The 27093-nt window shown below is 38.7% G+C and overlaps 1 protein-coding gene across 1 annotated transcript in view; it reads right to left on the bottom strand.

Moving 5' to 3' along the window:
* The window catches only part of CNTNAP5 (contactin associated protein family member 5), a 286664-nt gene that overhangs the window by 67851 nt on the left and 191720 nt on the right, over window positions 1-27093 (bottom strand). Inside the window, exons 12-13 of the mRNA XM_071562346.1 lie at window positions 26883-27002; window positions 14474-14674 (exon numbers count right to left, since the gene is read on the bottom strand). Of these exons, the coding sequence (XP_071418447.1) occupies window positions 14474-14674; window positions 26883-27002 (321 nt within the window). The remainder of the gene's footprint in view (window positions 1-14473; window positions 14675-26882; window positions 27003-27093) is intronic.

The raw sequence follows: 27093 nt of genomic DNA, 5'->3' as shown, positions 1-27093 counted from the left end.
TTAGAAAACTGCAGCCCCTGAGGGATTTCCCCTGGCCATTACCACTTATTGCAAAGTCAAAGGGAGAAAGCTAAGGTTATTGTTTTGCCTGTGGAATCAAAATATGCTGAGAGAGCATGTTATTCCCCAGACTTAGAGGTTTATTGCGTTTCTAATTCACACCTAAGGTCACCATATGTCAAGTGAGTATGCATTCTGCTACCATGGCTACTGCCATCATTTTAACTCTAATGCTAAATAGTCCTAGATTGGAACAATACTGTCTTTGAAACAGTGCAATTTAGTGCTTATAGCAAAAGACTGGTCTTCTGATTAAAGATGGAAAATTAAATATTCAGGTTTCACCTTTGGGTTTTTCAGATTCTCCAAAATCATATGAGTGATTCAATCACTCTGGATCTTTGTTTTCACAGAAGCAAATCAAAGAACTAAAAGCTCTAAATAAACAAAGTAAACAACGCTTGTACAGCTACAACTGAGTCTTCTCTATTGAGAAAAGTTAATAAATTAATCAATCTTTGACCAAATTTCGTTCAGCATTTAAAAATACAGTATGAGGTTTGAAATCAGTTACTTGTCATCTGACAGGATCACATCATGATGGCAATGCTTCCTCTGCATAATGCATTAATGTGAATTTGACCACACAATTGTCATTCCTTGTCATTTAAGGAGTCTCACAGTTAAGCAGCCATAATTGTCCTTTGGGTGTTATCTTAAATACATTAAAAAAGAAATTGAATGCTTTCACCACATTATAGCTGGGACACTTTTTCAAAGCTAATTTCTATGTCTGTGAATTATTCATAACACACTTCAAACAGGCTCTTCTGGATAAGGTAATTGACCTTGTCTGCATGAAGCACCCACTACCTTGCCTTGGGATAATTAAATCTACGATTTGGTCCATTATTCAAAGGTAATGTCTTTTCATTAGGTTAGGCAATATATTATCACTCAACTAGTCACCTAATTCTGTATTTAACGTATTCAAGTTTTCACTATTTTGTCATAGGTTACACTCATCATAGCAATATCTCACATTTAGTAGCAGTTTTAAGAGTAAGACAGCCTTCCCTTGATAAATGGAAGCAGGACGGAGGACTACAATTTCAAGATTTACTTGTGTGTTTGCAGCTTCAACTGGCTTTGTTTTTTCTGTGGGTAAAAGCAGTAAAAGATATCTATTCAGTAAAACTACTGTCAGGTCAAAACTCAGGTACAACTAATGTACCAGCTGGCAGCAGTTATGCAAATTCTTGTACTGTTCAGTGGAAACACTTATGTCCTGTTGAAAGGCATGCTAAATTGCATGCATTACACATATATGACACTTCCACAGAGTTTTGTTTTGCTGAGTTAGAGAAACCCTTGGTTGGGTCTGCCATCCAAGGATACAATTAGCAATGCTGGTTGTTGATCTGAACCATGACAGCCTTCCTTGTAACCTACTATTACTAGGACTCAATTTGCTGCTACATATTACCTCGAAAGATATTGCTCATGAAGAACAAAGTATCTGATTATTTTTTGCATATGCATGGCAGTGAAAACCTTTGACAGAGAAAACTAAACAGTTGAGCACCCATCTCTCTCCTTTGCTCCAACTACTTTGAAACAACTTCAGCAGAATAAAGCAGCTCTGGATCTATTTTAGTCAGTCACTGACAAAGTCCTCCTGCAGGAGTAAACACTTGAGTGGCACAGGGATCTGGAGGAGTTTCTGCATCAATCCCTCTCCTGGCTCCAGAAAACGGCCAGAGATGGTATTCTAATTTATATTGCACCACTCCAGTAACCAGGCTGAAAGACGCTTCTCCACCCCTCTTTCGTCAATAGCATGGGGGACACCTCTCTAGTCTAACAACGGAGTGCTCTCTTTTTCAATCAGTGCTTAAATGTTTAGATGCTGATTGCAAATACTGTATTAACAAGCTATGGATGAACTTGTTAGCTTCTCTACCCATCTGAATTTTTAAAATATTTCTGTGTGTTGTAGTTTATTTTACACTAAAGTGAAATGTAATGAAAGATGTAATAATTAAGGAGTTAATCCACCATCCTACTTGCCTAAATCAGTATAAATACACTGAATCCAGTGGAACTGATCCTGCATATCTTTGAGCATTGTAATTTTTTAGTTGAATCATTTGTTATTGTAGCTTGTCACAAGCTGTCCATTAATAGAATGTTATGATTATGTTAGCTATTCAAAGCTTTTTAATCATATTATACAAACACAGTTCAGTCTATCAATTGTTTATCTTGATTAGATATTTGAGTGTTCACTTAAAATCATGAACTATTGTTTCAGAGTAGAAATAAATACAAGGGCATCAAAAAGACGTCAAGGTGTTACAGTGAACATTTCCTCTGAAGACTTTGGCTGAATTCCTATTTGCATGAATATTCACGAGCAATCTGTTCATGCTTCAGGAATATTTCTGAGAAGAAAAAAACTCAGTAGCATGGTCCAGAGTAATATAGAAAAAAGGATTATGAAAATTATCAAAGTGAAATAGAAATGAAATTCTAGTAGGACAGAGAAAAAACAGTTGACATTTATCAACTAAAAGACAGTAGCCAAGGGAAATATTGTTCTAAGCAAGATTACCTGCAACTGGCCTGGCTGCTAAATCATATTTCATAATGGTTGACTGCCTTCCATTGTGTAACCACAGTTGTGTACTGCACATTGATGGCTGCTGTCGCTGTAAGATGGTTATGTTTACCCATTAGTTTCTGCTTTTGTGCCACAACTCAGCAACTATGATGTTGTAATGGTTCTAATGGTCTGTTTCACTTTGTTCATTTACCTATTAATTTTGGCAATGGCGTATTTCATGGAACATAAATTTCATCCTCTGAAAACAAGACAACCTGTAGTACAATATGGTCAGACAGATTCTGGAGCTTTGTACAGAAGTAAAATGCACCGCCCAGGGTGGCATTTTGCAAAGAACATACCTCCCTCTGGAGGCATTGGTCAAATCTAAGGTGATTACTTCAGCAGTAACAGGATGTAATTATTCACTCAATAAAATTCTGCCTCTATTAAATAGGTACTTCTAATGTTCTGCAGATTGACTAGTGGCCCTAGTGTCTCTCACAGAGGTAGTAAACAAAATGCAACATAATCTCTTTGCCTGAATCCAGAACAGAAGTGCGCAGTGGGAAGCAAGTGACCTAGAAAGCTTTTGCTGCTTTGAACATGGAGGCTCTGGGAAACATGACCACAAAAAAGAACCTGAGAAATGCTCACTGCAGGAGAAACTTTCCCAGTTCAGTGATAGATGTTATACTGGAAAAAAAAATGGATCAAACAGATCTTTCATAGTCAGAGAAAAAGCCAAAGGGAGCTGAAACAGAGGCTACTTCAGAAGAAAACAACTTGTGCTATGATCCCACCCTCTGCTGTTACATTAGCATTGACTCATAAAGATTTCTCTCCTAAAAGCAGCCCCTAAACTTCTGCCACACAACAAAGTGGTTTCATGTGGATAAAATCTGAGAGCTTGAAATCACAGTGACAATGGGAGGCAAACAAAAGCTAATGAACAGAAATCCTTTAGGTAAATGGAGAAAAGAGTAAACCACTACTTTGTCTTGTACCAGGCCTGACAATGATCCATCTAGATCAAAAAGTGAATTACAGCCAACCTTCACTCTTCTTTTCCTCCTAACCTATTTACTCATATCTACATAGATATGCAAACATGTACTTTTCCAAAAGAGAGCACTCTATCCGTATGAACAGATAACTTTTGGACTGTACTGACCATTTGAATCAGCAAATAAGAAAACAACTAGCATTTAAAGCAAACTTATCATGAAATTGATGTTACTTTTCTTCGGAACCACTTTTCAGATCTCTAGTATTTTTTTTTTAAATAGCCCATCATAGACTAGGACACATCAGTAAAATAAACCTGTCAGACCCAAATTAGGTTCAGTAATATAAAACTGAGAAAAAGAATAGCCAGGAATCATTATCCTCATTTTCTTCCTACCAACAAGTGACAATACAAACATTTTGAACCCATTGAATAAAACAGCCTGAACAAAAAAAAAAACAAAACCAGAAAATGGCTACTGATTGCACACTAAGCTACTGGGAGCATTTTTCATGCACTATTAATGTTAGTATCTTGAAATCACTACATGGTGAAAATTAGACATGTAATTTTAAACTTTTTTGGCAAATGGAAGATTTAGGGAAAGGAGGACATTGAACTAAGAATCGGATAAAGAAAAAGGAAGCATATGAAGTAGACAGGCACTGAATCTAGCACAGCAATATGTGCCCAAGGATCTTTGAAATACTGAGGAGTAATAATGAAGTTCATTTAATTTTAGGATGTACATTTGGTTTAAGTTTTTGTTCCTACCCTGAGGACATGTCTGTGTCTGGCATGGTGAGAAAATATGTGTATCTGCATCTCATGTTAGGTCAAATTAAGATTTCCCTCTAGCACTAGGACATGAAATCAGGAGAAACTGTATAGTACTCTCTAAACTCTATTGATTCTAGTAGGCCTCAGATATTAATCACAACCTGGTTTTCTAGAGAAATAAGCTATCAAAACATGCTACATGAATGTTTGTGCATACCTGTGTCCATTGTTCAAGTAATTCATGAACCTACTGGCCAATTTCAAGCACATTTGACTGAGAAATATGTTTCTACAGGTTCCATGTACTGCCTAAGCAGAAAACAGAGACCCTCCTAGTACTCAGCCTAAGCAAAGCTTGCAATGTTCAATACTCTGTATACATCAAACAAGCCATACAGAAGCTCAACATTAAAACCAAAGTGGAAATATTAACATTTATTGCTCCACTGTTCTTTTCACTTTTTACTTTAGCAAACATAAACAAAGGAAAACCCAAAACTGTATAGTTGGGAGAGATGCTGCTCACTGGGCAACAGTACAGGGACATACAATCTTTAGTAAGTTTGACCAGCTCCTGTTTAGAAAGATATCCAAAGTGAGTTGGAAGTGTCATCTCCAGTTCTGTATTATCTCTGCCTAGAAAAACTTGGGCATCTTCCTCAGGCTGAATACATAACCTTAAGACAGCTACAGTAAGAATACATGAATCCCATCCTAGAAACACAGGCCTGCTTCTAATCCCTCTAATAGGAGTCATTTACAAGAACAAGGGCTCTGTTTCCTAATTACAAAGAGTCCCTTCTTGCCCTTTACAAAAGAAGACAACATCTTTAGTGTATGACTATACCATATACTGCAATAACAGGTAGGCAACAAGTAGAATATTTGTAATGGTCTCAGTCTAATTAATGTGGGCAAGCAGAGTCATCCATCAACATGGGATGAACTCTAGCATTGAATTGGTATTACTGGAAACAGACTGTGAAGAGCAGATTTTGAATTCCTGGTCTTCTGCATCTGGCTGTGCTCAGACTCATACCCAGATTCAAACCTTCATGGCTAAGCTGACACTCGTTCTCAGCTCAGCTTATCTTTCCTCAAAACCTCTGAAGAAGAAAGAATTGTCCATATTGCATCCAGTGTCTAACAAATAAGGTAGACTTGAGGTTCCCACACCTCTCCCTTTAAAGTCAACCACTGCAGCAGAGCAAAATCCTAACAGTGTCTAGTAGGTAAAGAGGAAAAAAAAAAAGATGGTTGCATGATGCTTGAGATTCTTGGGTTACAGTGCATAATCACAGCTTTCTCCCATTACCTGGCTGAATACACCAAAAATCCCATTATATCCCACCTGAATATACCATTACCTTCCTTGTGATTTGGTAGGTCCATAAAAAATCATAGTCACACCTTCCTTGCTAAATCAGCATAACTGTGTTGATCCGTTCACTAGAAAAAGCAAAGGTACTTTCAAGAGATGACAGGTTCATTTTTCCACTTTTAGCAGAAGGGTAAGGCACAAAAGGTACATATATAAATCTTGCACTTGGAGTGTAAGACTTCAGAGGTGTTCACCTGGTAGGAAACACTCTTCTTAAGGTTATTTTTTGGCCCATACCAGTTTAAGGTCAAATTGGCATCAGCTGCAGCCTGATGTCTCAATTTTTTTCTGTGCTCAACAGGAAAACTACTTTTAGAAGAGAACTGCATAGATAAATTGGTTATCCTTTCTAAATATTAATGTTTGGGGGGAAAAAAAAAAGTTTTCTTCTCTGACTTTTGAATTCTGCTTTTGAGAGTAAAGGAAGAAGGCTCTTGATGTTGCTTTGCGTCCTGGACGGCTCAGGTGGGAATATACCCCTTGGCTAAATGAGTCTGAGCCTTTCTCCTATCAAAGGGGTTTGGAAAAAAATCAGGCTCAAAAGCTTTTTCCTTTTTGTTCTCAAACTTTCTGGCCTAGTGGATATAAAAAAAAAATCTTCTCTATAAAAGGTTTTGAAAGGGTTATTTTCTTTCAGGTCACCACATCTTTCTAGCTACTTTTCAAGTTTCAGTGGAATCTGGTTCTCTCCAAATCAGTCCAGGTTGGGGGGATGTAAACAATTCTGCATTTCTTCTAGATGCTTCTTGGAAGTGGAAGAATTACACAACTTTTTGTCCCCAAGGTCTGGAGACATTTTCTCCAAGCTTGCTTACCCTTAACAGACACTTAGAAGAGCTATTTTATGCTTCCCTTTAAAAACAGTTTGTATAACAGTATTTAATGTTTTGCTTAAAGAAGGTTTTTATTCTGCTGCGTTTGAATACCAAGCATAAAGTAATCTCAAAACATAGCCTTCAGCTGATCCTCACAGTTTCTTTTCTCCTGTCTTTCAAACACAGAAGATACATTTTCCATAGATTATCTTCACATTGTAATAGTGGTAAAATTCCTGTACCTCAGATTTCCAAGCAACGCATCTGAGCTCTAACCAAATCTATACCGAGTAAAAACTTGACTCCTGTTCCCAAAGACTTATATTTTCTTTTCTCTTATTTACATTATATGAATAAGTTATGCCACTGATAATTTTGTGTATTGCCTCTTAACCCTCTCTTTTCCTGGATAGGTCAGTTCCATTAAAAGAAAATCAAAGCATAGGGGTTCCATATCATCTGATTTTCTGCAAGTGTCTTGCTATGCATATACTTTATTCTGCAGATCTAAAACAGAGCTCAAATGAACCCAGAAAACTCATAAAACTGAGAGATTATACCCCCAAATGCTTTTCTATCCTCAAAAATAAGGTAAATAGAAATGTAAATTACTATTGCTTCATTCACATGGCATTGTGGTAGAAGAGGTCAGATGAGAACTCTTCCACCACTATGATTTACGTCTTCTATTCTCCAGAATCAGAAGACATCACTCTATGCACTGGCCCAAATTTGACAGGGAAATTAGTTTAATGTCAGTAAGACAGTCTGAGTCTAATGGAGCCCAAGATGCTCAAAGTAGGACAGCTGAATGATGAGAGCACACTCCCCACTGTGGCTCTAATGAGGGAGAAGGAGCACTTTTCTGCTCAGGCAGCAGTCTTCCTTTCTTTCTTGGATTGTGGACAGGTTGCTGTCATAGCTAATGACTCATTAATATAACAAACCATGGATTAGCTGTTAGTTTCTCATCACTATTATTTACTAATTGTAAACAATGTGCTGAATCTTGCAAATTACAAGAAAAAATACTATGACTGCTCATGATTAAGAAAATGCTGGAATAGCATGAAATAATTTTGTAATTCTTCTCTTCGTCAAACTGCGTGTATGAATAGCTTATGTAAATGGGTTTCTCAAGCCAGGGCTATCATTAAGACATGTTTGGCTCTGTCATATACGTAAATCTTATAAAATTATTCATTTTCAGATTCTCATTTGGACTCCAGAATTCCCTGAACTCAAGACTTTGCCATTCCCTGGCTATGAGAACTTACACTATCCCACAGGTTTCGCAGTCTGAGCAAAAGGTATCATCTACTTTACTCTGAAACAGAGATTACTTGGGATCAAAAGTCTCAAACTAACACATTACAGAGGCTAAATAAACACCTTGTCACATCAGTTCACAGCAGTAACTTCCTTACACTACTGCCAATAATTGTGCATGCAATGAATTCCAGAATACAAGCTCAAAATCTGTTGTCTAGATTGACATTTCATTTACCTGTCCTCTGTTCCTTCATTAAAACCCCTAGGCAAGCTTCCTGTATATTAGAAAACAATTTCCATGCCAGTAAAACTCAGTAGAAGTATTCAGTTTGGAATGATAAATTTCTTTTCTAGGTGAATGGTAAAAGGTCTTTTAAAATAATAAAAAAGTGCCTAATTCCAAAAGTGCTCCTTAAAATTACAAAATCAAATCATTCAAGGGAGAAAAAACCCCAAACAAACCAAAACAAAAAAGCAACAGAAATATCCACTGTCAGCACAAGAATCAAGGATGTATTCCACCAAAGCTCCTTCCTCACTACTCTATCAGTCCTCACTTTGGGAAGTGTTTTTAAATTAACCTGACATATTGTGTCTAAAGAAAACCCAGGTAATGGTGCTCCAGTTCACTGGAGCAGTCCCTGGAGACTCATGGCCTTTCCAGAATTATGTCAGGTACCATTATAAGCCTGCCCTCTTCCTGCAGCAGGATTCAAGGAGGGGGAGCATGCTTTCCTTCCACTGGGTTAGTTGCCACCTAGCAAGGATTTCCTCCAGTATTTTTCCCATCATTTGGTCTGCATTTTGATCTCAGAGAAACACAACAGGACTGGATAAGAAGTAATGCAAGCAGCTGCTATTCCTTCCTTGGCATCTATAGCACAGTGTACCTCACTGCCAGTCAGGAGGGATTGTACAGGGCAAGGAAAGTAGAATCAGAAACTGGGATAATGATATTTCCATTACTCACAGGTGTATGCATGCTGGATGTCAAGGTATTTCCCCCATGCAGGAGGTTTTTTATTCTGCTTAGACCACCCAAATTTTAATCAGCTGCATGCTAAAAACAACATAGCATCTTTAAAAATGACCTCTACATCTCTCCCTCCAAATAAGGGGGCTTGTTGCATTACTGTGGTGAACTGTGTTCAAAAGTCTCTAAATAAAACACAAGTTATCTAAAATAGGGCTTGTGAGAGAAGATGTCAGCACTGCCACTTTGGAGGGGAGAGACAAGGTATGGTGATGGAAACAGAGATGGCAAGTCAATCATTCTCAAGAAAGGAATCCTAACCACCCAAGAATAATCACAACATACAATCTATACCTGCCAGCTCTCCACCACTCCTTTCAACATGAACCACTTTTTGAGGGCGGACTGCCCCGTTCCATGTTATTTCAAGCCATGACAAATAGTTTCCTAGTAATTCAATAACAATTTAAAGTTATTTTGTGCAAGAAAAAACAGTCCCCTGATAGTGAAGTAGCAATTTAAAGTACCTAGAATGACGAACTGGAAATTATATTTAAAAGGTAGAAAATAATAGTGAGCAAAACCCCATTGTAAATGACTGCTTGTTATGGGTCATTTGAGATCATCTCATGATACATCTATGTAAAATACTTCATCAGAACACAGGTTTCACACTCCTTTCTCCATACAAATTTACACTGCTCTAAAAAGTGATTGTCCCCATTATATGAAACCTTGGTGCAAATACTAGAGCTAATGAAAGCCAAAGAAGAGTAGCCAAGAGCACTCTAAAAGCACTGGATGAGCTCAAAACTGTGTTTCACTGCACCCTGCAATACAAGAACTCAGTGCACTGAGCAAAACAGCAGTTAAAAACATGTTAAAAACTCACGAACAGTTCTGTAGAACAGCAAGTGGGGAACTCCTGTACCTGGCTTTCCTGGGAGGCTGCAGAGGCAGGCAACATAATAAAGTTCAAAAAGTGATTAGACAAGTTTACGAACAGATCCACAGTAGATACTACAAGGAATCAGCAACAGTATAAACTCCAGTACCTTTAATTGAGCAATGGCAGGTGATGGGGACATACTGAGAGATGTGCTGAAGACATCAGACATCTATACTCACCTCAAGCTGCAATCTTACCAGCCGTCACTATTGGAGGTAGGAACCTGGAGGACATTTTTTAGCATCTTATGCTCTGATATCATTGGCCTAATCTGGAACTAAGGGGGGAACCTGCAGAGACAAAGCTTTAACAACCTACAGGGCACAGATAAAAAGATACTGAACTGCCTGAGCACCAGAATTAAGTCCTAAGTCTAAATTCACAAATTAGGACATGTTCCTGCTGTGAGGTAATCTTTCCCTCTAATAGGGAGTTACAAATTGCAACTGCAGTGGTTCACCAGTTAGGGCAAACAGCTGTCTGGGATAAGGGGTCACAGACCTGCAGATGGCACATGGTGCATCTTGGCACTGAGATACAGGACTAGGTGGGAGGTCAAGGGGAGAAGAGGAGATGGAAACCCAGGTGCAAGTCATATAATATTGGGACTCAACAAGACTGTAAGAGGGACAGGCAGAAAGTTCAGGGAGGAGGTGTGTAGTTTAGGATGGGTGTTTGAAATCAAAGCTCAAGGCGACATGGTGTGGGAATTCTACTGGAAAGATGAAAATAACAAAGAAGACAGGAAAACCCCACCACCTATAGGCATTTCTATTTCTTTGATTTTGCTCTAGGACTGATCTTTTCTCAGTCCCTGCTTACACAAATGTGTGATGAACTTGACAGACTGTCAGCCAAGTATTGTAAAGCAAGCTATCCTGCCACTGATACAGCTGTCACTGTGCTAAGTCCTTGATAAGGATATGAGGCAGACTAAATAGTCCTAAATATTTGACTACGCCCACTGCTTCTAGAAAACTGAGCAAATTCAGACAGAGCCAAGGATTTATTCAATTCATAAAGTGTTTTCATACCTTCAAAGATCTTGTACGTTAACAGTTTAATTAAACATGCATCAGCATACATGTATTTATCCTTGTACACTTACTCTTTTCCTAGATACTGCCTGAAATGCTCCATAAAGCAGGGAAATCAAAGCCCCAAGGGGCTATATTTCTTTTCATAGTCTCAGAATACAGCACATTTAGAGGTAGCCCAAGTTTTTTGTCCACTCCCCTCCTCTCCTCCTAGATTGACTTGGTCTCTACTTCCAAGGATAAGGTGGTGGTAAAGTCTGAATCTTTTTCTAACAGTGTGGATGACTTTCCTAATTAATGCCAACTGTCAGATTTGCTCTGGTTATGTGTCTCTCCAACAGACATGGCAAAGTCAGAAGAAGCTTGCAATTACTGGTCATATAAGTTTCATTTGCCAGCACCATATGAAAGTTAGACATTTCTTTGATGAACAGACATCTATGCTGATGTTCACAAACCTCCTGAAAATCTGTCTGATGGCAGAGATGTACGAAAATGCAGTTCAGGGCAATTTAATTTTTGCTTTCAAAGACATGTTTGCAGCTAAGCCATAGTATTACAGTGAGAACTGATAAGGCTGTTCCAGGCAGCAGGAGGTGGAGATGAGTAAACTACTTTGCCAACTGCCAGATTGAATGTCTGACACATTGCAGATGTAAATCCAAGTAACTCAATGGGGATACAACGCTCAATCACACTCGCTGGGGATTTGCCTGAGGCTTCAGGGCAAGAGGAAGAAGGAAGAGAAGAAAGACAAATTCCTTGATATAAACTGGAACAATTTTATGCAAGACACAAGCCAGCCTCCCTGGGTTTGTCTCTGAGGCAGCCCAGAGTTCCTTGCTTGTCCCTTTGCCCCACGTCAAAAAGCTGTGAAAGCCAAAATTGCTATGTAACAACATTCAGCTTTGCTGGAGAGTAATGCTATCAATGCAAGAGGAGAGAGAAATCTTTTTTTTGCTTCTCTGTGAAACATGATAGTGTTTAGATCCTGAGGACAAAGATTTGGTGTGTTGGTGCTACCAGCTGAAATATTCCAATCATGTGTTCCATCTCCTTAGGAAAAAAGAAAGAAGAAAGCCCAAAATGAGAGGACACTTAGGAAGGGATTAGATTTCTTGAAGGAAGAGAAATTTTATAGCTCTGTCAAGATCAGATATACCTCTGGGATATGACCCTCCATCAAACATTCACCACTCAGATCAGTCCAGAGATATTAGTGAGCAGTGATATTCAGCAAGCTGGATTAGGTTAGGTAACATTTCTTGTTGGCCTGTGAGTGTAGTATTGTCATCAATACACATACATGGTATATCAACTTCGGAAGGAAGATCTGAAGTGTGGTTCATTAACTGCAATTACACATTATGATACCCTGGCAACACAGGTAGAATGTAGTGCTTCAGGCATGCAAAAGCCTAGGCCAAATCAAGAAACAAAACACAAGAGGTTTTGATCTTTGTTCTTTTGTTCTGTTGCTCTGGATCCAAATCAAACTCCTTCCAGTCACTTCTGGGCATAAACAACACAGGTGCAAACCTTCTGCAGTGAGTCCAGCAAAATACCCTGAGGTTATTTACACTTGTAGCTTATCTTCAACTTTAGGAGTGGAAATTCTTTAAATCTTAGCAATTCATCTCCAAAATTAGTATCAACTAATAGAGCTTTTAAGGCTTTGAGGAAAACAATGCTTTTTTAATGCTTAAAAATATTTAATACTCAGTTAAGAACAAATTATCCTTGTCTTTTCATTTCAAGAACTGAAATATTTTATTTTTGAACATGTTTCACATCTTGCCAAACTTAAAGCCTTAGACTACTGACAAAGTTCATGATGAAAAATTGAAAATTTTTAAGTCTAATTAAAAGCATACAAAAGGAAGACAAAAAAAGAAGAAAAACATTGCAGTGCGTGCCACATGCATAGCACTGGACTGTAATTTTTTTTCTTTGTCAGCTGGAGCTGTTGTAAAGGTAATGAGTTGTGTAGTTCTTGAGTGGCCAGCTATCAGTGGCACAGCACTAGCTGCAAGGGCACAAGCTGGACTGCTGGACACCATCATCATGTTCTCTTCTTTGAAGAATCTGAGTCACAACTTTGGTTCTGCACAAGCGGAGAACAAGCTGCCTGTCAGGAACCATCTTAGCCAGTCTGCCTGCTGTTGCTTGATAGCTTTAGCCCTGAAGATGGACAGTTTGCATGCTGTCAATTTACACAAGGTTATATTTATGGGGTTTTTTTCCCTAAAGGTTTGTATTCTGAAGTGTCCCTATCTTTAGAGAGGCCTCACATACAGGGGGTATCTCAAAACACATTCATAGCGTATGTTCCTGAATACACATGATCAAGTACCTCATAGAAATGTACAAAAGTAAGCATATGGAGACCTGCTCTAATATTCTGGCACTCATTCTTAAAAAATCATTTCAGAAATAATCCCTGTGGAATATTATCTTTATAACATGTCAGTTGTGGAGTGGGATACAGAAACCAGCAACACTGAAAGTATTTTTAAGACATAAATTCCCTTTCTTTATGAGCTTCTATGCCTGCATTTTGTTTTCCCTTTGTGCTCTACCCTGGATGCTGATATTAACAGTTAATTCTTTAAAAAAAGATTAGCAATACAAGCAGTTCTTGGCTGGTAAATCTGATGATAACAAAAGACATAACTCACAGCTTTTAAAAATAAACTGACTGTAAGGCATCTGAATACTGGATCCATAAACATTCAGTGTTACAGTAACTTTGTTGGAACCAGGAGGGTTTTTGATATATCTCATTAGGCAATTTGTTTTTAACACAACAGGAAAACCCATTGCGAGCTCCCCTTCAGGCTTTCTGTGGGATGTCTTTTAAACTACTAACAAATGTAAGAGTTGCTAATAATCAAGAATCACCAGGACCACACAGACATTACAAGTAACCAGAGGAGACCCTGAAGACATTCAGACGTCTGCCCTTAATGTCATTCATCTCTCTGAATAAGCAGACTTAAAAGCATGACATGAAGACACAGTTGAATGGAAGACAGATATCCTGAGTAGCCACTGGAAATTTGGAACTGCAGAGAAACACAAATAGGTCAGACTCTCTGCTTTTTGTCTTCTGTTACATTAAGTCAGGGCTAAAAATGTATTCCTTCTATGGCAAGGGGAAAGCTAGTTTTGGCCCAGAAACTGTATTACCAAGCACCTTTAACATCATATTCAGGGCTGGGGGACTCAAAGGAAGAAACACTCCTCCCTTTCATAGCATTAATAGTCGGGAGGCATCTGGGTGCTTTTTATCTTTAATATACAGACAGAAACAGTAAATTAATAAGAACATCTATTTGCCATCATCCAAATATAGTTTTTCTGGTTTCTAGTCAGCCCTTTCCATTGCGGAAGTTTTCAGTCTGTGTACACAGGAATGTACAGACCGGAAATACCTCTGCAGAGTCCATACCCTCTTGCACCAGAGCACAAGAACTGTACAGTAGTATCCAAGAAGTTAAAAGGTTTTTCACTCCATTCTGTATTGCTGCTATTAATTTTGTGTTTGTATTTTGGGGCTTTTTTTCCTCTTCTCCTCAGTTGCAGTGTGGCCTATACCTGCTGTATAATCAATAAGAGTTAAGAAGGAAAGATTTGGGATCGTGGCACTTACTCGGGGTGTTCAGCAGACGTGACTTTTTGCAGTGGTAGGCTGCCTCCTGCTCGCAGTGCTCTGCACTGTTAATCAGGGCTTCCAGCTGCTCTGCACTGCTGTTGTAGTTGAAGGACATGGTGTATGGCTTCTCCCGATCGGCTCCTTGGACTCTCGTTAGCCCTGTGCTGTTGTGCTGCACTGCAGTCCAGATCTTATCTTCTGTTAAATGAAAAATGATTGAACAGCAAGTTAAAAGAAAAACATTTTCAGCAAGCAGGGAACAAAAACCCTCTTGAAATCTAACGCTTTACTGCATTGGAGAAAGCATCAGCAGGACCACGGGCTCCAAAATGGTTACTTCTGTGATGAAGACCAATAGGTCTTCATTAAAGGTCATTGTGGTCCACAGAGATGTTTCTCCCTTAACCATCTCAAACAAACACTACAGTGCCTGCTGAGCAACAGAGAAACTGCAAACTTTCCAGGAACCACAGGAGAGCTTCAACATCTTCTGTTGCCAGGTATATGAATAAAATTAGATACCTTTCAGGTGGTTTTGTCCCAGAGAGAAGAGACAAAGTGATAGGGCTCATGGGCGTAACACTCATCTTTTGCAAACATATCTGTACCTGAAAACACAGCCCATGCTGTTGTTACAACAAATGGAAGCAGAGAACTGCAGCTGATGAGCTTGCACAAACTCACCACAAGCAGAAAGCACAATTTCTTGCCAGAAAGCTAAAACTGAGAGTATGTTCTTACCACCCAGTTGGAAGTCAGATCACTCATTTTACTCAGTTCTGATTTTTTTACATATAAGTTGAGTGATGTCCCACTTGGAAGATGGTACAGAACACCATATGACTCAGCATCTGTAGTTAACTGTAAATATTGATTCTTTTCCATCCTGGTGAGCCTAAGCCCATTATCATTTCCTTCACTGGATTTAGTGGCAGAGCAAGGGATTTTGTAAGTGATAGAAAGGAGAAACTAGGCTTAAGCACAACCTGCACCCTAATAACCCAGTTCATGACCAGCATTGGGGTTGGCATGATAATGAGAACATCACACTTACAAGCAAGCAAGCTTAGCAGGGAGGCTTTTTTGCCAGCTGGTTCTGGGATAGCAATGGGCAAGGTAGCAAGGACAACCTGAATGACCATTTTGCTGAGCTGACCCAGAGTTAAAGGCAAACTCTTCAATGAGGATTCACAAGACTGAGCCCTGCATGTGCCCCACATTGTTATTAAGAGCCACATCCAGTAAATTCCCTCTTCAACAAAGATCCTGCTTGCCTAGGGAGGATGCAAGATACTGACAGGTCAAAAATTTAAGGCAGTAATTTTTAATCACCTGATGAGAGGGAGATTTCAATCTCACTTGCAGAAACATACAAAGAGTTACAGAGGAAGAGGCAAGATCAAGGCAATAGATTTCTATTTTGTTATTTATGCTTCATCATTGAAACTCTAGATAACACTGGATTTTTCTAAGCTGATCTTAAAAAACTGTGCATTTAAGAATTCAGATGGTTTTATCAGATTACCTGGCTTGAGTTTTTGCAGAGCATGAGCTTTTCAGTTACTCCCCAATACACTGGGCATGACAAGCCCAGCAGCTCTGTGGCCCCTGCATTGCACTGCAGCTGAAGTATTTTTCATTGAGCTACAAATATCCCACAGATTACTTTAACAGAATGCTAACAGGTGTATAAAAATCCTAAATGGACTATCTGTACAAAGACGCTCCAATAATTTAATGGCTCGTCATTACTGGAGGCATTGGGATAACAGGCAAGTAACAACAACCATCTGGTGACTATTTAGAGGTCTGTTCCAAGACCTGGCTGCAAGTTACAGAGAAATTAACTGGCATTAACTGTAAGGACAGTTTACACTGAGCAAACCACACATTCAGTCATGACCTTCTCATAATTTTAGTGTTGGCAGGCAGAAAGTTTGCTCAGAGATCTGCAATTCTGTGGTTCTTATTCACTTCTGGATGCTGCTTATGGATCCTTTGAGTCAGAGCTCAAAGAAGCATAGTTGCAATGTGTGATATAAAAAAGTGAGATTAAAATCATATGAAATACTACAAATTTATTGCTTGTAATACCTGTCCCAGTGGTTGCAATCACAGTCAACTCTGTTGCACAATACCCTCCACAACCCTGTACATGTATTGCTTCCAACACAATATAATTCGATGGCTTCGTACCAGACATCTTGTACATCTTAACACAGTGATTCTTATCAGCCAGTCTCTCTGTTCTTTTGCTCTCCCAGGCATTACTGACAAGAACAGAGTGGATTTTTCAGAAGCAGTTGAGAATGAGTTAGCTTTCCTGTCACTGAAGCTGGTAGAAGTTTAACCTCTGCCTTAAATGAAATATCTACTCAAAAGGCAAACACTAAGTTGTTGATAATATAAGTGAGATGTAAAACTAGGAGATGATGGAATAAACTGGTTGCTGAAATTCCAGGTGGGCAGTCAAAAGCACTTCTCCGCTGAAAGTTAACGTAATTTTAAGGAAACTCAATAAAGTCAATGCTCACAGTAGTGGCTATAGAGCTGCTCAGGGAGAACAGCAGCCTAACGCTAGAGTTAATTTCAGAGTGAACAATACTGCACTTTCCAGGCTGTGCACCAAAAAAGGTACTGTGTGGGTATCTGAAAAGTCAAAAGCATCAACTGCTAGTGATTTAGAAGCAAAGAAGAATTACTAGGAAAAACTTATTAAAAATAGCATAGCATGAAACTGTCTTCCCAAAAAGTGTAGGAAATTTAATTAATTGACATGTTTGAAATGAGGTTGGACAAGACATCAGCAAATATACTGTTAGCAGCAAGTACTCATTAACAAGGGCGTTAAGGAGACAATGTGACAGGTCTTCCTTTATATCTGTTCCGTACTTGTCAACAGCCTTGTTATCATTACAGCTGCACTCAGCTGTCCTTCTGAACTTTGACATTCAAGAACTGCTTTTAGATCTTTTAGAAATAAGCTAACCTATTTTCTGTTCTCTAGTTTATAAAGGGAAAGGAAAAAAAATTAAGTTTCTTTCTGTGTTTGAAGGAATTGTGATTTAACAAGTACATTGGAATGAAGTTAAAAAAAGTTATAGCAGATGAGAAGAATCCTGGAGTTACATTTCAGAGATTTCCTAATCTACACATGCCTGGTCTGTAATGTTTAATACTTTTACAGATTAGATCTGTGCTTTGCTGGTCACTTCAAAGTTTTCCTCTGTGCTTCACCTTTGAAGTAAGAGTAACCATCCGTTCAGCTTCTCAAAAAAGATATATATGTTTGTCTCACTGCTCTAGTGAAAGGAAAGTCACCGCCACCAGCAAGCAAACCTCAGATCACAAGGGCAGCTCAACAGAACACAGATGCAAGGCAATAGAGCTGGTGGCAGAAGGTAAGAGGAGGTAAAGGAAGAGAGATGTATTCAACCATTTCAGTTACCCTTCTTGCTGTTTCCCAAGTGCTTCCATTTTACAAAGAGAGATGTGAGGTGTAGAGGGGTGAGGTAATGTACACAAAGTCACACACAGTCTGCTGGAAGAATAAAGGATCCCATTCACATCACAGTAAAAAAAATGAGAAAGTTCCTTCTTTCAAAAGGACACCCTTTTGTTTACATACAGCAAATGAGCCTGGAAAATGGCTTAAATTTTGCTTTGCTTTGGACAGAATGTGAGAGCCCAACATTGCTTCCTCCTCCATCTCCACTGTCTGAGGGGTAAGTAAGAGCTGGAGGGCAGCAAATCCTTGAACCATTCCATGACAACAGTAAGACCATTGCCCCTGCTTCCATAGATCATAAAACCACTCAAAAATAATCCCAGCATTTTTTCTGAAGACCAGCTTTCAGGTGTACTCTTGGGGTTTACTCAAATATCATTTTCTCCACCTCAAATCTCCACCTCATCATTTAGAAAAAAAAGATCACCTGTTTTCTCAAATTCACTTGCATGAGTTTAGCCAGGGCTGTTTCCAGAACACAACTGTCTACCTCAGAATGAGGTCAAGGAATTATAACCTTACTGCTCAACCCATGTGTACTCTGACGCCTACTGACAACAGTCCATGAGCTTGCACTTCAGGCGTGGTTCAGGACCCATGTAAGACACGGAGCCGCACCCTGGACATGCACACAGATCACTATAACTAGAAGGCAGTGCAGCAGCTGTCTGCAACTTAGCTTCATGTTTTGCATATGCTTTACAGAGGCACATCTCTGCACCAGTAACACCTATACCTTTTGAAAGTGGGGTTTCAAATACTGTTCCTATTTCATAATGCAAGGATTTTAAATTTTTTTAAAAAATCTTTACTCCATTTTGTTTACATTATATTTTTAGGCAGTGACACTGTAATCACAGATGCAAACCAAGATGGAAACTGTTAAACTAGACAGATAAAAGCTCTTTTTTTGTTAATTTCAACAAAGAATTTATCATTGTATTTTTACATCTGTTCACACGATATGTTTTTCTTTCCTGTTTCCTCAACTTAATGAGCTTTCCTTGCACTTGTGAATCTGCAATGAGAATGAAAAAGCTGTTCTCCAAGCTTAGGTTACTGTTGATTTTTATTTTCTATTATTCCACTATATTATTTTCTTACTTCCTCAGCTTGGTAAAATTTCAAACTACACAGAAGCTGAAAGTTATTCAAAACCAAGTAGGAGAGTGTAGCCACATCCTCTGCTGCATAACCTGGAACAGTTTAATGCAGCCTTAAAAAGCAGATTTCCTAAATGCTCGTTAAATTATATCCATAATTCAAAGGTGACAATGCTTTAGTTTCAGGGTAATGCTACAGCTTTGCAACTTCAGAGTTTTATTTAATGGTCCAATTCACCAGGATACTAGGCTGTCTGTATTTGGTCCTAGGAGATGCTTTTACAGCATGGGACTGCAATGCATTAAGCACATTTTAGACTCTGTTTAGCCTCACCCATAGTTCTATCATCTTGCTGGAAACCTCCAAGTTGCTTTTGACTGCACACAAATTAAATTGTGGGAAATTAGAGCAGCTGGAAAACTGGCTTTCAATAAATTCTGTATTGCCTAATTCTCATTTTTATTCTTCAACTTGAAATATCCCTGTAGAGCACATTCCACCCATGCAAACTGCATCATTTCTTTGTGATTTAGGAGGTTTGTCACAAAACAAGATTATTCAGACTGATTAAATTGCCAACAAGCCAAACATACGGTAAATGCTACATAAGAGAGAGAAAAATAACTCTCAGAGCTCATACGATGCATTTGTTTCATGGTGCTCTACACTGAATGCCAAATTTTATCCTGAACACTGTACCTACAAAAACAACCACTCTCCTCCTTAAACACTGTACTGTTCTAAGTTACAGTGGCAGTTTAACCCAGCCGCTCTAATATACACCACCCTTCAAAGAATGTGAAAAGACTGGTTTCTTAGCACAGTTTTAATTCATTGACTCCAAGGAAGTGTTTTCTGAGTCTTCTATGAAAGCCATTCATTACTACATTTTACTTATTTTTTTTCTGCTGGCTGACCCAACAATACATGCTTCTGCAGCTTGTTTTGTACTCATCAGCCTCCTCCTAAAATCTGATTCAGCCACTTCCATCCACTGAAGAAGCAATGCATTTCCCCCGAAAAAATTCAATACCAGGGAGGGGATGGAGGAGGTTCCAGTCACCCCAGTCCTTCATGCAGTCCACTCCGATGGTACTGGCAGACAGCACCGGCTGCTGTGCTTTCCTCAGGGATGGCCATGCCTGCAACCCTTCTCCACCTGTAAATCCTTCGTGGCAGCCAACAGCCGGCTCCAGCAAGGCACCAGGTCCTTGGCTCAACAGATATGTTGTCCCAGCCCTGGAGAAGAGGGAACAGCTGGGTTCCCAACTCTTTTAACACCTCAGTCACAAATTTTTCTCCCTCTGAGCCCTTGTCCAAGCCACCTCTGCCAGCAGAATGACCATGCCAGTCAGCTCTGATGGATGAGAATGAGATACCTCTTGCAACACCTTTGGTAAACTGTTATCCTGCCAGCCTACTTCTTCCATATTTCCTCTAACACAGGGTATCTACAACAAGCAGTGAGAAATATTTCTCTCCAAAAACTGAAGAAACAGTCACCGATCTACTGCCCAGCACAAAATGGACAATTCTCCACTCGCTGCATTTCTGACAAGAGTGCAATCCCCTCTGCCTCAGTCTTCATCTAGGTGAGTGCTAAGAGACTCAAATCACTTTTCTTGTGTTTCACGTGCCTTGTGATGGCTCAGACATCTGCATGTGCCTGGTAGAGAAGAAGCAGAGCCCACAGGAAACCTGCCATTCTGCAGATGCCATACCAGGAGGGTGGGCGTGAGACCTGCAGGTGTCCAACACAGCACAAGACACCCATGTCTGGAGCAAACAGATTCACTCATTGCAGCTGAGATGGCTGTAGTGACTTTGAGAGAGCCACAGCTTAATTCTAACTTCTGAGCACTCCAGATGTGGCAGGACAGTGATTAAGTTGCAGTAAGCTTTGGTTAAAAGGTAAAGGCTAGAGGAAAATATCTACTGTCAGGCTCTTCAGTAGTAAAACTTCCCTGGAGGCCTCCTGCAAATGTGACTGCAAAGGTGGCCTTCAGGACTTTTCCTGTGATGCTCATCAGAAACACAACAATTTCACTGAAAACAGCAAGGCAGCTGTTGACAGCACAATGCCTTTGATGTAATACACCCAGTAAAGATTTTTCCTTTTGTAAAGTGCTGGATTATTTAATGAAAATTCAAAACAGAAACATATCATTTGTCAAAAATTCAGTGTGCCAAAAGACCTGTAGTGTTTGAGAGGATAAATTGTAAATCTTTAAGGGCTGCCTTTAATCTAAACAGTGGTAAATAATTTGTAAGGAATTTCCATTTGTTATTTTCTCTAGTGACGAGTTGATCACAAATACATACAGGAAGCTGCAAGGTAAAGTCCTTAAAAAAGAAAAAAAACCAAAATAAACACAGTCAATCTAAATATTTCCTTAAGAAGTTTAAGGCTATAAATCTTATCTCTCTCATTCTGAGACTCTCAGGGAGTTTGACCATTTAAGTTCTTGCCCCAAAATTGTGTAGCTGCAGGTATTAAAACCAGAATTAAAGGTATGACCAACTCCTGCTCTCTGTTCTTGCATCAGCCTGACTGGTGGCAGCCCTCCTTTCCATGTAAGAGTCTATCAAGTCCACAAGAAAAATAAAAATGGGTGAGTCACACAGTGTAGTTGCAATACAAAGTAAAAGAAAATGATTTCTTATGGATAATAGATTAAGAAATTATATAAGCAGATGAAGTGAGATTCTTGTGTGGAAACAAAGGGAAAGATGGATGCCATGGACAGTAATACTATTAATACCATGATTGTTTTGGGAACATCAATGGGTATTTCTAGTGAAAGAACTGAGGTCCAGCTATCTGTACTTTGTAGTAATCCATCTCTCTGTTACTCCAGTCTGTTCCTCCTTCACAGTGAAGTGGGTGAACTGCTACAGAAATTTCCTCAAATAGATGATCAAATATCATACTCTAAGTGGGACTATTCAGAAACTTAAAATTAGGCACTTCAGCTACAAACACAACTCTCATCCTCCTCAATTCAGCTCTCTTTACATGCCATGGAATATGTACTATATGGAGGAACAAAATCTTAAACATTGTTAGCCCAATGAAAAAAAAATCAGAGGCAATTCATAAAAAATTCCAAGTATAACTTTGGCCATCTCCTTCACATCTTCTCAGAATCTCTTTTGAGATGTAAACACAGTTTCTATACAATTTTTCAAGATAGAGAAAACAGCTTTACTTTTTGTGCATCAGAGAAATAGGCAATATCTGCATTTTGAGAGGAGACTGAAAAACAGAGATGATCTGCAACAAGAAGTGATATATTTTTGTTAATTAATGATACTTTTATTGTTGCAGTTTCAAAAACAGATCTTGGACTAGTGGCAAGACCTGAGATAAGGTTTCATCTTTCCCCAAACTGCAGCCTGGGAGTAAAAAAAAAGGGAAGAAAGAAAACTCAAACTATTTGAGGACTGGAAAAACATCTGGCTAATATAAAATTAGCCATTGAATTAGTCATGGCAATTTCTAAGCATTATTGATTTGGTAGCCCAGGGTCTGCATACAGTAAAACAGCATCAGTAGAGAAGAACAGTGACAGAATGACTCAAGTGCACTTTTCTTTCAGATATCAAGGGTAAAAATTACTCTGGAGAAGATGAGAAAAGGTCATTACAAACACTTTTCACACAATACAACAAAACAAGTACATGGATATAGATTGCATATCTATAGGCTTTGTACTGGAGAATATGGCTATTAGCACTTAAGTAGTACTCCAGACAGATCAATAGATTTCTAAGCAACAAGAGAAAAAGAATAAGCCTCACAATGATATAAAGACTGCCAGACCAGAGGTTTATAGGGTCTGTTAGCCATCTTCTCTATTGATTGTTATCAATCTTAAATTAAGTGAAGATTAATTCAACTGGGCTAATTATCAAACAACCAGCCTACAGGGAAAATTTCTTTCCCAGATCTGGTGGTTTTTCATTACCTCAAAGCATGACACAATGCATTCTCTCTGTACTTATTGCCAAAAAAGTGTGGGCATAGAGCACCATGGATGATGGGAGAATCCAGGTAAAAGCAAACATAGCTAGTTTACATTCCCATGGGGATGGCCCTGGAAACATGCTAGATATGTTTTCAAGGCACTTAACACAATCATCTCAAATGATAATAACCCCTGCATGGACCCATTCACATCCTCACAGTGTCTCTCACAGCACTCAACTACATACAGTCAGACTTTGGGCACGTACATTTGGTTCACTCCTCACACACACACAGGCATTTGGTGTGGATTCCCCAGTGTTTCTTGTAATTGATGAATTTCCCTGTGAAAGTGACTTTGCTTTGCATTCAATGTGTACATAAAGTGAGGAAAACATTATGTTAATAAGGTGCTGTCTTTTTTTTAGATCTAGTTTTGAGTTTGTTGTCTTTCACTGTCATTGAACTGTCTCTTTACTCCTATTGTAAGAAAATGCAAATGAGTATGGCTTCTGTCAGTGAGGTACATTAACTGAGTCTTCCCAATCTAAATAGTCCTGGATTATTTATTTTTAGCCTCTCTTTATACAGATATCTTTCTATGCCTTTAATTAGGCACTTTACTGTTCCTGACAACCTCCTATTTCAACAGCATATTTTACTTTCAGTAGAAATAAACAGCCCTCAAGATAAGATCCTTTTAAAGTGCTTCACACACTCTTCCCTCTTCTTGACCAACTTAAATAACAGCATGTCATCTACAATTTTTGCCACTTTGCTTTTGCAGCCACTTCTTCAGACAATGGATAAGTACATTTACCCACTCTGATATCAGCAGATATTCTGTGACACTACTGTTAAATTTCTTGCCATGATAAAAATTGGCTTTATATTTTTAATACTTTTTTCCTCTTTTTTCTCCCTGCAAAATTTCCTTTCTCTTATTTCTTTCTTCCTCTTTGTATGACTGTCCAGTTCCCTCTCAACACACACAATTGCAGTTTTCTGCTTTCTTCAGGATTTTTGTTTATCAACGGGCTGCTATAGTTGACAAGCTGCAGAGAAATAACTGGAAACATAAACAAAATAAATTAACCTGTATTGTTCGTACTTTCTATATCCACATCAGACGCTGGATACCTATGACCACATACCAATATGCAAAAAAACTGGTGTTTATCTGCCCTAGTTAATAACTGGTTACAAAGAAGTTCCCTATTAAACAGGTAAAAATTAGAAAGAACTTTAAACAAACATAAGAGAACATTAGGGAAAACACTTTTCTCTAAACTCAGTGATGCTGCTCATGTCTGATGATCTGCTTTCTTCTTTGAATTCATCCCTCACAGACTCAGGGCACTGTAATTCCCAGAAGTCATTAGCTCTCTGCACCTCTACTTTAAAAACACTAAATGAGTCATTGCCCTGAATTTTCCATTCCAGCTCCAAATTCTTCAGCCTGAACACGTTTTGTGCATAAAGAGGTTATTGCTTCTTGAACTGTATACAAAAAGAACTGTCAGTCCAAGTAAAATAAAAGCTTTATTTAGCCCAGGAGCCCACCTCTGCCTCTGAGGGTGAACAGACACCCAGGGAAACGAGGGAAGTCAAAAGATTTACCTGAAACTCACTCCCATTTCCCAATGGTATTTGCCTTGCAGTTGCCTGAGCAGGGAGCTGCAACTAAACCTCCATGTTTAACTGCACCTTCTGAATCTATCAGACAGGACTGGGGCTTTTCCCAGACTGTTTTTACCCACTTTGTTGATACATCTGCCTCCTTGCTGTCCTGAGTTACTGTTTCACATTGAATTCATTGCATTAGGAAAAAGCAAGCAAACAAAAAACTCCCAAATCCTTCAATCGAATCATTTAAGTATCCTTTAGTTCCCATAAGATGAAAAATAATCAATTCCTATGTGCTTTGCCTATAATACGCAGGATGTACATGCTTTCCTGTGACAGTTCCCCACATCATCTTTTTAATTTATTTAGTCTCCCCATACATGGAAGCCATCAATGTTCCTGACTATCTATGTCTTTTCATTCACAGAAGGTGTTGTAGAGATTTACGTCACTGAAAAATAACATTTTCTCTTTTCCTTGTATGCACCTAATATAAAAACACAATCATATTTTGCCTTTCCCTAAATATAGAGTACTTTCATAAAACTATGCAGAAGCATCACCTGAAAAGAGTAACAAATTGAGAATCCATTCCTGCGTACATAAAGTTATTTTTCTCCTACTTTCCATTTATTTGATTACTGTAAACAATTTTAATAAGCATAACAATGAGGCAAGTTCCCAGAGAGAATAGAATGTCTTGTGATTAAGGCACGAAACCATATTTAGATGACACATAAGTGTATTTTCCAGGCTAGGAGGTCCTGCTAGTTTTCCCTAACTCCACTCCTCTCATAACCAAAGTGAGAATGTCAGCAAGCTCATTATAGCTAGAGAGAAAATCAGGTATATTCCTTCTGAATTTCTGCCAGATAAAAGGTGTTTGACAAAAATCCTACTTCTTCAGCAGAGAAAAAATGCACTGACAATGTTTTGATCACACATATTTATATGATAAATAATAAAAATGAGCACATTTCCCATATTGGAGTCCAAGGAAGGATATTCAGACAGAAAGGTGAAACTGTGTTTCAATTCTTACGAGATTTAACAGTGAAGGAGACACATCATATTAAATATTTATTACACTTGAATAAAAAACATACTTAATAATTAACTGTTGTGCATTTAATTAACATAATGATTGCCCAATTAAATAAAAATGAAAATTTAATTTGATACACTTTAAGTACAAGGAGATTTAGGATAAAATATGAACATCCTGAGTCCTCAGTTTTCAGCACTGAGTGTGGAGGTGATATGTGGCAAAGCACCTCAGCCAGAATTAGCAATTTAGAAAGGGTAATAAAATATTCTTTCATCTGCACCTGGCCACAGGAAGTAAAAAATGCTATAGAGGAGATGGTCTGAGAAATTTCATCTCCATTTCAAAAATAGAACCAGGAAAGGAGCCCTACCATCTATCCCTGTCCACAATAAGGGTTATGTAATCTTTTCCTCATACCCTTGTCATGACAGTCCGACATATAAAATAGAATGCACTTAAGGGGAGAATTTTCCAGACAGGTGTATTCATTGAAACAATTTTATAGTAAAGCTACAAAACTGTATGGTTAAAAAGCCTCATCCAACAGGTCACCTTGCCAGGCTCTTGCCTCTCTACTTGCCCCTTTGGTGTCACTCCTCCTAAAATCCTCATGCATTCTCCTCCATACAGGTATCAGGGACAATCGAGGTTTCCACAGTCTGGGGCATCAAAGGCAGCACACTTGTATGAGGCGAGGTATTGCTGCTTAAGTCAGACTAGAAGGGTTTACAGCTAACTCAATATGTGAAGTTTAATAATAATTCCCAAATCTAGTGTTCCAGTAAAGCAAAGAACCAATTCAGTTACAAAAGAATGGTTTGGATTCTAAGTTTCTATCTCTTTAGTAAAAAACAGGAACATCTCATCAAAAGCTATTATATGAAACGCCTTTTATAAGGTGCAGATACTCTTGCATGTACCACTTAACAATACTACAAGGAGAGTCTTTCAAACTTAGTTTGAAAATCACTTTTACATGGTTCCTATTTAAGGAAACATCTCAGAGACAAAACCTCAGTTACTACAAGACCTCTGCTATTTTTTCTCTGTTACTGAGCTGTATTACCAACATGCCTATCATTGTACTATTAAGACCACCTCACAATCATATTAGGGTCAACATAAAGCAACCAAGACAAGGTTAGGTCATTACCTGTGATATTGCAAAAAACACGGAGTGGTTCAAGTGGTCCACTTCCATCAGAATCGATGTAGAAGAAGCCTGATGTCTTTCCTTGGTGTCGATAAGCCTCGCAAGAATGTTCATAGATAGCTTTAAATGAAAGAGAGAGTGATTGCATCACAAACAAGGAAAATGCAGACAGACATGTTTTATGCATGAGTACTGCTTTACTTATTGTCAT

Source organism: Pithys albifrons, chromosome 8 (assembly GCF_047495875.1).
Source record: "Pithys albifrons albifrons isolate INPA30051 chromosome 8, PitAlb_v1, whole genome shotgun sequence".
Lineage (NCBI taxonomy): Eukaryota > Metazoa > Chordata > Aves > Passeriformes > Thamnophilidae > Pithys > Pithys albifrons.
This window is presented reverse-complemented; position numbering and strand designations above follow the sequence as displayed.